At 42.0% G+C, this 12948-nt stretch overlaps 1 protein-coding gene across 1 annotated transcript; it reads left to right on the plus strand.

Annotated features, from left to right (window-relative positions):
* Positions 1 to 1933: 1933 nt before the first annotated feature.
* On the plus strand, positions 1934 to 6524 carry LOC109675404 (rho guanine nucleotide exchange factor 5-like). The gene is given in 6 exon segments (XM_074041417.1): positions 1934 to 2802; positions 2805 to 2962; positions 2965 to 3459; positions 3462 to 3987; positions 3990 to 5648; positions 5651 to 6524. Coding segments are annotated over 6 exon segments (4017 nt in total). The 5' UTR covers positions 1934 to 1958; the 3' UTR covers positions 5986 to 6524.
* Positions 6525 to 12948: the final 6424 nt, after the last annotated feature.

The following is a 12948-nucleotide window of genomic DNA, read 5'->3' on the forward strand; positions in this document are numbered from 1 at the left end:
GTTGTCTTAGTCTATTTTCTGATGTTGTAACAGAGTAGCATAGATTGTTCATTTACAAACCAAGGAACTTTATTTGGCTCCATTTTGGAGGCTGGTAAGTCTAAGTGCATGGAATTTATCAACTGGCAATGTCCTCCATCCTGTGTCATGCAAGGTGGAAGTCAGGAAGCATGTGTGATACAGAGAGGGGTGTTGGTACAGAATTTATTTCCATGATAATTAATCTACTCCCCCGATAACAGCCTTAATCATTCATGAGGGTCATGGTATTACCTCTTAACACCAGTACATTGGTAATTAAATTTCAACATAGATTTCAGACAGCATAATCAAGCCATAGCAATTATGTAACTATGTATCAGAATAACTTTTAATTGTGAAATAAAGAGGCTTATGGTTTAACTACTGCCAGTGTTGCTTTTCAAATTTTAAAAACAACAGTGCTTTTAAAACATTACTGACATTTAAGTATTTATATACCTTATACTTGTGATATTTTAACAAAATGCAGAGATCTCATTATTATATATGGTAATATAGATCTGGTAAATCATAGGAAGTCTTTAAAGATAAAATGCATTTGTTTTCCTAAAATTATAAAATCATTACAAACACACGTCAGCATTCATGCCTATAAGACACTCCTTAAATCTATGGCCATACCACCACGCTCACAACTGATCTTGTCTAAAAGACTCATTTATATTTACCTTAATCTGAACCTCACCAGCCTTTGGCAGATCAACTTTGACCTCCTCAATGGATAGAGGAGCATTCGTTTTCCAGACAATGGCTGCTTGGCATGTGATAACCTACATGTACATAAAGGATGAGGAAGTGGGCTTATTGCTATTAAACTAAAATCAGGTGAGACATAGTTAAGTTCACAGCTACTATAGTGACCACCATATCCCTTGAAATGCACATAATCTACTTCACTCATTGGAAACAATCACATGTATTTATTTGCACATCTCTGAATACTATGAAATGTTATAATGGGAAACTGGTGATATATATTTTGTAGGCAGTCTTTGTTTAATTCTTTAAAGCCCAGATATCTGATTGGTATTCATGTCTGATTGGTGTAGCCTCACCAGTGGCAACAAAAATTCTTTAGTCAAGGTTGCTCCTTTTGGGGTAAAGAACTCTGGGAATTTCCTACCCAAAAATACAAATCAAGGATTTATAAATTCTAATGCCATAATACAAAGGCCTTACCAGGATACCACATATTCCCTTCAGAGTTAACAACATGCATAACACTAAATATTCTTTAATAGGGCATTCAGTAGAATTTCACTCCTTGGAGAGGAGAGAAAAGGAAGTAAAGAAGGTGAAATGGGTGGTGTACTTTCTCTTTAAGAATGAACATAGAATTTTTAAATGTATTGAACTTGACATAGGATAAAGATTAAGGTATATAGGAGAAAAATGGAGTGGATGAACCAATTTGGGATATCATGTATACATATACATATATTTATATGTACATGGAAATGTCATAATGAAACACTGTTTAGATATCTTAAACAAACAAAAATGCCTTTTTTTTCTTACAAATGGAGGACAGGAATGTAAATCAGGTCTTGTCTGGGGGTTGGTACAGTGAGAAGGGAAGGCTATAAGGGAACGGTATAGGAGGATAAATATGGTGGAAATATGATGTACTCATGTATGTAGATGGAAAAATGAGACCTGTTGAAACTATTCTAAGAATGAGCTGGAAAGGGATAAAGGAGAATGATAGAGGGGGTGAATTTAACTAAGATATATTGTAAGCATTTTTGTAAATGTCACAGTCTACCCCCAGTACAACAATAATATGATAATAAAAAAATTAAAAAAAGAATTTCACTTTTCTTACCAGTCTCAGGCCTCAAAGAATTCCACAATGACTTATAAAAAAATTCAAAATTCAATTCAATTCTGATGGGCCTTGTGGGGAGCAGGAACAGATGATCGAGCAGGTCAGTGGTGAAGAGAGAGAACAGCAGCAAAACCAGGAACAGATACAAGATGATGTGATGCTTCAGGGACAAGGAGAGAAAGAGGGGCTCAGTGGGGAAATGGAAGGTTTTGATTATGAAGAGTGGGGTCAAGAGGATAGGGAGAGGAGGACTCAGGGTCAGGGAGGTCCAGAAGACTGGGTACAGGGGAAGAGGATGTTGAGGGAGTTGGAAGAGGGTAGTATGGACTTTCAATATGCAGAGAATCAAAGCGTAGTGGGGAAATCAGAGGAAGTAACAGGAAAGCAAGATCAGGGTCAAAGGCAGAAAGTGATTTCAGTACAGGAGACTGAGGAGGAGGCGGGGTCAAATGAGGAGGAGCCAGGGAATGGAGGTGGGCAGGGGGCAGCGGAAGGAGAGAGGAGCATTGAAGAAAAGGAACATCACAGTCCTTCACCACTAGCTGTGGTAGCTGCTGAAGTCCTCTCTCCCTGTGACTTTTTTCCAGATGTCTCTTATCCCATGGCTCAGATTCCTGGGACTCAGACAGAGCCCAGGCCTGAAGAACTGACCCCCAGAGCTCTAATTCACACAGTAGAGCCAACAGTGTGTTCTCCCCAGCCCATTTCTCTAGCTGGTTCCTTTGCTCCTGGGGAATCACTTGACAACCAAATAGCTCAAGACCTCCAGCAAGAAGGATCCGAGCTGAGGAAGAGGACGGTGTCCACCCAGAGCACTGAAGTGGTCTCTGCCAATCCATCTGTGACTTCTCCAGGGACCCCAGATTCAGCTCCTTTCAGTCCTGCTGAAGTTTCCCCCATCACAACTGCCTTATCATCTTCCAGTCTCCAAGTGCCTTTCCTAGGGGGGAGACTCCAAGAGCTTCTCTCTCAACTGACAACCTACCTCCTTGTGAGGTATCAGAGAGTTCCCTGGCTGCCATCCATGGTTTCACCCTAGCAGAGGCCACCATAGACCTGTGTGCCAGCTCTGCCAGGGCCAGCCCTCATAGCCCCCCACCACCAGTTGCTCTGGGGCTACCCAACATCTGAGGAGTAACTCCTTCCCTGGATCTCACAGGACAGAGCAGCAGATTCCAGACCTGGTGGGAAGGTCACTTTCTTTCTCTCATTCAGAGTTACCTCAGAGGCCCCCCAAACCTGCCATCTATGGTTCTGTGATCCCAAGAAGGGACAGGAGAAGGGACTGTGGCATCATTTCAGAATCTCCAACTTCATTATCTACTCTAAGGCAGGACTCTGAAGAATTCACTTTAAATCCAGAGAGGCCCAGAAGTCCTCATGACAGCCAGCTATGGACCTCCCCCCACAATTCAACTTTTGCCACAGGATATCCTGCATATAGTTCTTCCCCATCCACTGTCTCCATGGATATGAGAATCCATGAACCTTTGCCCCCTCCTCCCTTACAGAAGAGGCACATCTATCCTTCCATCATGGAGAGAGATGGCCCTGTTCACACAGTGACCCCCATACTGAAGAGGGGGTCACTCTTAGTCCTCCTCCATTAGTCCTAAGTTCAGGGTTTCATGGTCCCCCTACAGGCCCACTTCTCGAAGTTCCTGACCCCCTTATGGTAAGGCAGCACCGATGTCTATCATCCACCCCAGACGGTACCCACCAAAATCAGGCCTCTGTCCCCCCTAGGCTAAAATATAACAAACCATTACCCCCAACTCCTGACTTTCCCCAGCACCAACATTTTCCCATTTCTTCTAATATCTCAAGGATATACAGGCCTCTACCCCCTATCCCCATCATGGATCCTTTCACTGAACCACCCCCCTTGCCCCCAAAGACTCGGGGAAGGAGTAGGAGCACTCAGGTGGGTCTTCTGAATTCAGCAGATCAAGCCAAACAAAGACCTGTTGGTCAAGACTGGACAGTCTCTACTCCCCGGTCTGCTGGATGTACTTCCTGGCCCCCAGCCACCGGGAAATCAATGGAGTCCTTGTCTTCCACAAGTAGGAGTAAGAGTGAGGTGTCCCCCGGCATGGCTTTCAGCAATATGTCAAACCTTCTAGCCCCTCTTCCCCTACTACTCCCTGGACTCCAGAGCTCCAAAGATCTACAAGTAAGGTGGAACCAGGACGCTCAGGAGAGTCTGACGCCCCTGCAAAATTACTGTTGAGAAGATCAGCCCCTGAGGAAGGAGCCAATGGTCTACGGAGGTCAGATCTAGGCCCAACAAGGCAGCCAGAAAAGCCCAGCCATCCCCAGCTAGAGAAGGCATCCAGTTGTCCCCACAGGCGGGACCTAGGGAGACCACCAGAGGGCAGCAGTGGACAGGTTGGCCTTAGCGAGGGGCCCAGCAAGCAGAAGGGCTGGAAGCACTAAGGCCTGCGCAGACCTTCCATCTTACCTGAAGGCTCTTCAGATTCAAGAAGTCCAGTCATGGGAAGATCCCCTGGTCCCTCAGAAGTGGTTGTTTTTCGAGAGAAGAAACCAAAGGAGGGGACAGGAGGCTTTTCAAGACGCTGCTCCAAGCTCATCAACTCTTCCCAGCTACTTTACCAGGAATACAGCGATGTTTTTTTGAACAAGGAGATTCAGAGCCAGCAGCGGCTGGACAGCCTGTCTGAGACATCCGGGCTCGCCTCCCCCCGGCAGCCTCGAAAGGGCCTGGTGTCCTCAGAGTCCTACCTGCAACACCTCTCTATGGCCTCCAGTGGCTCCCTCTGGCAGGAAATTCCTGTGGTGTGCAATAGCACTGTACTGCTTTCCATGACCCACGAAGACCAAAAACTGCAAGAGGCCAAGTTTGAGCTGATCGTATCGGAGGCGTCATATCTGCGCAGTCTCAACATTGCTGTGGATCATTTCCAACATTCAACACAACTCCGGGCCACCCTCTCCAACCAGGACCACCAATGGCTCTTCTCTCGTTTACAGGATGTTCGAGATGTCAGCACCATGTTCCTTTCAGACCTAGAAGAAAACTTCGAGAACAACATCTTCTCCTTCCAAGTGTGTGATGTGGTTCTAAACCATGCCCCAGACTTCCGCCGGGTCTATCTGCCTTATGTCACCAACCAGACCTATCAAGAACGTACTTTTCAAAACTTAATGAATAGCAACAGCAGTTTCTGAGAAGTCTTGGAGAAGCTGGAGAGCGACCCCATCTGCCAACGCCTTTCCCTCAAGTCCTTTCTCATTCTGCCCTTCCAGCGCATTACTCGTCTCAAGGTGCTACTTCAGAACATTCTCAAGAGAACACAGCCTGGCTCCTCAGAGGAAGCAGAGGCCACGAAGGCACACCATGCCCTGGAGGAGCTGATCTGAGACTGTAATAATAATGTCCAGAGAATGCGACGAACAGAGGAGCTGATCTACTTGAGCCAGAAGATTGAGTTTGAGTGCAAAATATTTCCACTCATTTCCCAATCTCGCTGGTTAGTGAAGAGTGGGGAGCTGACAGCCCTTGAGTTCAGTGTCTCCCCAGGACTGTGAAGAAAATTGAACACCTGTCCAGTCCACCTGCACCTCTTCAATGACTGTCTGTTGCTGTCTCGGCCCTGAGAAGGTAGCCGGTTCCTGGTATTTGACCATGCTCCCTTCTCCTCCATCCGGGGGGAGAAGTGTCAAATGAAGCTACATGGACCACACAAAAACCTTTTCCGCCTCTTCCTGCGGCACAACGCACAGGGCACCCAGGCCGAGTTTCTCTTCTGCACCGAGACTTAAGTGAAAAGCTTCAATGGATCTCAGCCTTGGCCATGCCAAGAGAGAAGTTGGACCCGCTGGAATGCTATGACTCCCCACAAGTCCAGGGTCTTCGAGCCTACAAGCCCCGCAAGAATGACGAGCTGGCACTAGAGAAGGCGGATGTGGTGATGGTGACTCAGCAAAGCAGTGATGGCTGGCTGGAGGGAGTGAGACTTTCTGATGGAGAGCGAGGCTGGTTCCCTGTGCCACAAGTGGAGTTCATTTCCAACCCAGAGGTCCATGCACGGAACCTGAAGGAAGCCCATCGAGTCAAAACTGCCAAACTACAGCTGGTGGAACAGCAAGCTTAGCTATTCTCTGTGAGGAGTCTTCTGAGCTTAAGAACAAGCTGTTCTTGGAGATGGCTGGCCCCAGACCCTGCTGTAGATGCCTCCTTGGAACAAGAAGTATCCTTCTGAAAGCCCAAGGACAAAAACCCTGATAAACCAGTCATTCATCCCTGAGTTCCACTCATGGTAGGGGAATATGGAGGGACTTTACACTGGACTCTAGGATCCTTTTTTCGTAAGAAAAGGAACTGTGGGGCCTGAGTCAGGGAGCTTCACTTCTACTACTGTATAGTTCTTAAACATCCTGTGCTGCCAGAGTACAGATTTAGAGCTGGCCAAAGTCTTAACAGAATCTGACCTCAGTCTACTGAAGGGAGGTGTTTAAGGGGGATTAGCATATTGGATGGGAAGATCAACCTGGTGACCTCTGAGGTAATCTTCCAACTCTAGAGATTCTCCGTAGTTACTGGTGTGTGCTCAGTGTCTATATCTCTGAGGTCTGTGTCTTTCGGTGACATTGTGAGGGTGCTGTTCTCTCACTCTAATAAACATGGCACTTCTCTGAGAAAAAATATTCAATTAAATGATACTTGGCATTTTAAGTTGTTAAACAGCAGAAATGAATTATAATGAATTATCTGATTTTTTTTTTTACTTGGAATTGAACCTAGGGCTTGGGCATGCTAGGGAAGCACTTGACCACTTGAGTTAAGCCCCTTTGTTTTTAATTTTGTTTTTTAGACAGAGTTTCACTGTTACCTTTGCCAGGGGCAGACCTTAAACTTGAGACCCTCCTACCTCCATCTCCACAGTAGCTGTGATTGCAGGTGTGAATCACCAAGCCTGGCTACTGACTCTATTTTTGATGTTTGATTATTAACACCTTTCAAGCTCCCATCCATCTCTCTTTATTGCCTTATGTCTGGGCAAGATGGTAAAAAGGCTGCAAACTCTTTTTTTTAGTATTGGCAAGAAATTCAAATAACACAAGCCTCAGCTTGTGAACTCTTACTTAGCTCCACCCCTTCACCACAAGAAAAGCAAAGCCTGTTACTTCAATTTGTTCTCTCAAGTCAGTTTTGGACCTGCTTGAGAGCTTGAAAGCCTCATTATATGTACAGGAAACGTTTTCACCCTCTCTTGATATATGTATGCATCATAAAGTTGCTTAACGCAGTTGGTTCCTCAGCACTGATCTTTGGGACTGACATAATTTCTTTGAACATGCAACCTTCTCATCTGGAGTCAGATGCGATACTATTGCACCATGGGGTTACTATAAATTGAAACCCAGCCATATTCTGTTAATTTTGGTCTCGTTAAACCTTTCCCTCACATCTAATTGTTTGTAATATGCCCATGTGTTCCTCATCTCATTGGCCCCAAACCCAACATATCCCTCAGCTGCTAGCCATGATAAAACCTACCAGTTAGCAGGAGTTAATGTACTAGTCAACACTTTTTAGTTATGTTACCAAGTTTCCCATTTCACATACATTTTCTTAAAACTATTTAGTGCACATTCCACCAGTGGAAAGCCTAAGGAATAATGCCGATGGACCCTAATAAAGGCAGGGTCCCTCCCACAGGTCCTCTCTTCTTTAATCTGCGTCTGCTAGTGAAGATCCTCACTACTTCCAGAACCCCCTGTCAGCCTCCCACCCTATTGCCACTCCTACCCTCTGTGGGAAACGGTAGTAATACATTTCTTCTGTTGATGTATTTTGGTTTTACATTCTCAGTGTTTCAGGTGACTTACACATGGAGCCTAACTCTCCTACAGAGTGGCTATCTTGTGGGTTGTGTATGACTGGACTGGTAGAGTGCTTGTCTAGTAATCGTGAGACTCTGAGTTCAAAATTCCTGTACAGAAAAAAAAAAGTGAACGTGTCTTGTAGTTGTTGTGAGAGTACCTCTCTTGGCTTTTGACCACTCAAGAGCTAGATCTGAAGAACAAATTAGAAAGAATCCATAACAGTAGATGTAAGAGCACCATTATAAGACTTGATATGTGTCTGTTAGTTGGGAGAAGGGCACCTTCTGTCTCTGGAATGACTACAATAATTCTGTTTTTCAGTTAGCTTAGAAAGTCATTATAAGATGTAGACAAAATGACTATATCTGTTGTAGTTGCTCCTTTTCATTTTCAGTAATGTTTTCATGTGTTGATGCTCTCATTGTGAGTTAATATCTCAGGGAGGGGTGACATTTTGATATATGTATATACTGTGAAGCCATCACAACGATCCTGAATTTCTTCATAATCCTTCATAATATCTCCCTTCTGCCCCTATTCCCAATCAACCACTGATCTACTGATATTTTATTGATTTGTATTTCTGTTTTTTTACTAGTACTACACTGTCTTGATTATTGTACCTTTGTACTAAATAGGAAATTGGAAATTGTGAACACTCCAACTTTGTTATTATTTGCATTTCTGTTCATTTTAAAGCTTACTTTCATAAAATTATTTTTAACAAAAATTATATGGGACAATCTGTGATGCCTTGATGCTTATATATATTGTGTAATGCTTAAGTCTGGGTAAGCATATAATATTCCCTCAAACATTTATCATGCCTGTATGATGAAAACATTCTAAATATTTTCTTCTAACCTGTGGCAATGAATTATCATTATCTGTACTCACCTACTGTGCAATAGCCTGATAGAACTTCTTATCCTTAATTATAACTTAGTAACTGTTAATAAACTCTTATCCACCTCCTGTTTCCTCCTACTCCTACTCTCAACATCTTTGTGATCAACTTTTTTATGTTCCACATAAGTGAGCTCACTTGCCTTTATGTGTCTGGCTTTTTTCACTAAGCATAATGATTCCATTCCCATCCATGTAGTCACAAAGAAGATTTCATTGTTTTTAACGGCTAAATGGTAATGTGTCTGTTAATTCGCGAGTAGGTGTAATACATTATAAGTTTTGCTCGGTTGAGTGCTGGATCTTTTGTATTACTCTAAGTACATTTGAATTGTACTTTGGGATGAGGTTATGTAACTGATAGTTTGATCCTATCAGATCTTGATTTAAATGTCTTATTAATAAGATCAGGCAGTATTCAGTTAAGCGCTAAATTTTTGCTGGTATGGAGATAAAAGCCTTCTGAGTACTCTATCTGATGCCCCATGCATTAGAAAGTTATCCAGAACCTGGATGGGAATAGGACTCTTTATGAGACACTACTATAGTACACTACTAAGATTCCTTCTAAGATTTTAGGGTGACTTTTCTTTCAGCCTTCAGTAGTTTCTGATATGCATGTGCCATCATTAGTTAGCTGAAGAATCCCTTTCTCTCTGACACTCAGCCTATGAATAATGGCCTTCTTGGTGTCCTTGGCCTACCTCGTTTCTGCCTCTGTCTCTTCTACTTATCACAAGGATTGAGTTCTATCTGTATTTTTCCTCCTTGTGTTTCAAACAGGAAATGGACTGCAGACTATCAATTGGGACAATAGGAGGGCTCAATTCATTTGTTTCCTTTCACTCTGGAGAGCTAATATGATCTCTCTTATTCCATCTTGACTGAAAGTGATTTTTTTCGTGGATATTTATTGTTAAGTACAGAGAAATAGTACTGATTTTTGTATATCAATTATTTTATCATGCAACCACACTGAATTCACTTATTAATTCCAACAGTTTTTCATGTAGTCTTCAGGGTTTTCTATATGTAGGAGCAGGATATTTGTAAACAGACGCAATTTAATTTCTTTTTATTTGGATGCCTTGTATCTCTTTATCTAACCTAATTTCTCTGTCCAGGACTTCCAGTATTTTGTTGACTGGATATCACAAGGATGGAAATATTTGTCTTTTCTGGATCTTAATGGAAAAACTCTCACTTTTCACCACTGAGCATGGTTGGTATGGGCTTTTCAGACATTAGCTTTTTAAAGCTTAGGTAATCTTCTACTGCTAGTTTGTTGAGTATTTCTATTGTGAAAGGGTGTTGAATGTTGTCAAATGCTGTTTCTTCATCTATTAAGATGGTCATGTGATTTTTGTGTTCATTCTGTAATTTATTGATTTGTAAATGTTGAGCCATCCTTGCATCTCAGGTATTAAACCCCATTTGGTTATTGTATATGATCCTATTGATGTCATGTTATTTTTTTAAAACAGTTCCATTTATTTGAGTAAACAGGTTATAAATAAATCATTGGTAAACATTGCAAAATTAAATACATTTTCAACAACTTCCCAGTGTGTGTAAAACTCACAAAGTTCTTTAAAAAAATAAAATATATTAAGAGCACCTTTGATATAAAATGCCTGGTCCCTGTCCTCAGACACAGCCACCTGGAGACATCTTATTGTAGGTGGGGCTTCCAGGGGGAAGCACCACATGCCTCCTGAAAGGAAGGAACAGTTTCTATTCTTACCTTTTACCCTGCAAACATTCTATCTCAATTTTAATTCTTCTTCAAGGAGCTGGTGTGTAACTGAGTGAGCAGGGCAAGTGCTCAGCCTAGTCCAAACATGGAGATGAAAGTCACAATTAGGAGTTGGAATCCCTTCCTGAACCACTGAGCGAAATGCAACCACACTTTCAAACCAGCAAATGCTTCTGTATTAATTATTTGAGAGAAGATGTGGCCTTCACATCTGTAAACCTGCTCCACATCAGTCTAATGCTACCTGGCACAGCAGGGACTAAAATCTTCTTCTAAGCAGGAAGATGCCTAATCTGTTACTTTACTTTTTACCAGCTTTCATGGAGAGTGGATGATAGGATGTATTGGGTTGAAAGCAGGAATGGACTGCTAAACAGTGCTTCCCTTTTCCATTGCAAAATGCTACTCAGATAGCATGGCCATTGCACTAGAAGTCAGGTTAGTTCTTCAAATTATGGATTCATCAAACTTTAAGAGAACACAAATGATGGAGCAAGTACATGTCCTGGCAAAGCATGTCAACCAATGAAATAATTAGAAGCCCATGAAGTAAGCCCTTGGCCAACTCACTATTTTTGTAGTGTAGCTCATTAGAACTCCAGAGACACTGTATTCTTTTACTTTGGTAAAAGTATATATTCTTACATTAAGGATGCCTAGTGGCCTCTGTAAACACATGTGCTGTGACTTCTCATTGAAGGACAAGCACAAATTTATTCCATCAATGTGAAATAAAACTCACATCTATATTTCAATTTGATTATATACAAGTACAGGAAATTTAACATCTGAGTCAAATGTACAAGTTAAGAAAAAAGTATGACCAAGCTGGTTGTAAGAAAACCATCTTCCCTATTACACAGTTCTTGCCTGACCCATCCTCGAATTTCCACCTATTTTAATAATCCTTGGTTGGACTGTGGTCAGTCATGATATCTTTGCTATTAAATATTACACTAAAGAAAACCCTTAAAAGCAATAGCTATAAAGGAAGTTTCTTGACTAATTGTCTAATAGATTTCCCTCTACACACCCAGAGAGGAAAAGTTGTTCATAAGGACAACTGTTGTTTCATAAATGTCTTCATGAAGTCCAAATCCCAGATCCCTTTTTGTCTCCAAGAGTCTTCTACTGTATTGACAATGCTGTGCTTTTTTGCCAAGGGCGTAGTTTCCTTCTGCCTCTTACCGGCACTTTGATAAAGTGCAGCACTTTGATAAAGTTAATGTGTGCCAATAGATTTGAAAAGAAAGAAAATTTCTGGAGCTGGGCATCGTAGCACACATGTATAATGCCAGCACTTGAGAACCAGAGGCAGGAGGATCACTTGAGTTCAGAAGTTTGAGACCATTCTGGAAAGCAGTAAGTCCTGAGACCAAAATGAATAAGGAAATCAATATGTTAAGTTTCTAATTGTTAAAAGGTAGCAAACATACAAATTATCTTTTCTGAAGCTCATGGAAAACTATATCCCAGATCAGTATCAATGGTTTTGAGAAAACGATTTGTAGAATATTGATAGGACCTTTGTAGGTTTTGTCCGTTTTTGTATTACCTGTGTCTATTCAGCACACAAAAGGTGCTAAATAAGTATTCTGAATAAATGAATATACACTGTAGGACACTTTCCTTAGTCCTCTAAGTTACTGTAGAAAGCACAGACTGAGGAGCAAGAAAGGTCTGTGTATGAAAGCCACGTGTCCTATTAACTCTGTTTCTTCCAAGGCATTTCTCAGGATGACTGGAGATACCTAGCCATCAGCATCTAGCATAGTGTGTGAAGCTCCAAAATTCAGTAAGTTCAAGCTACTAAAATGTTGAATGGACTGCTTCCATCAGTCATGTGTACCCTGAGGGACTTAGCAGATTATATTTTTTAGAGAAAAGATTTCGTAATCATATAGACTGAAGTTGGAGAAGCAGGATGATTTCAGTTACACTGATAAGTTTCCCCTATTGTTCAGATACTGGGAAAGATAGTTTGTAAGCACGCACGTTAAACATTTTTGTATTATTCATTTATTCACATGTGCATACATTGTTTGGGTCATTTCTTCCCCCTGCCCCCTGCCTGCACTCTCTCCCCCCTCCCTCCTCACTTCCAGGCAGAACCTGTTCTGCGCTTTTCTCCAGTTCCGTTGTAGAGTAGAAACAAGCAATAATAAGAAAGACATAGTGTTTTTGCTTATTGAAATAGGGACAGCTATACAGAGAGATTCGTAGCATTGCTTTCATGTGCAAATGTGTTACAACCCGTGTTGGTTCATCTCTGACTGATCTTTACACTGGTTCCTGATCCCCTTCTTGTGTTCACCTCTGTTGCTTTAAGGTTTCTGTATTAGTTCCTCTGGAGTGGGGACATCAAATTCTTTCATGTTTTGTGTTTTCTATCTAACCCTGTACCTCCCATATGTGTTCTCCCCTTGTCATGTAACCCAAGTCCAATAACATTGCAGTATGTGCCCTAGATCTAAAGTCTGCATATGAGGGAGAACATACAATTTTTGGTCTTCTGAGTCTGACTAGCCTCGCTCAGAATGATGTTCTCCAGTTCCATCCATTTACC

This window comes from Castor canadensis, chromosome 9, assembly GCF_047511655.1.
Source record: "Castor canadensis chromosome 9, mCasCan1.hap1v2, whole genome shotgun sequence".
In the NCBI taxonomy this organism is placed as follows: domain Eukaryota; kingdom Metazoa; phylum Chordata; class Mammalia; order Rodentia; family Castoridae; genus Castor; species Castor canadensis.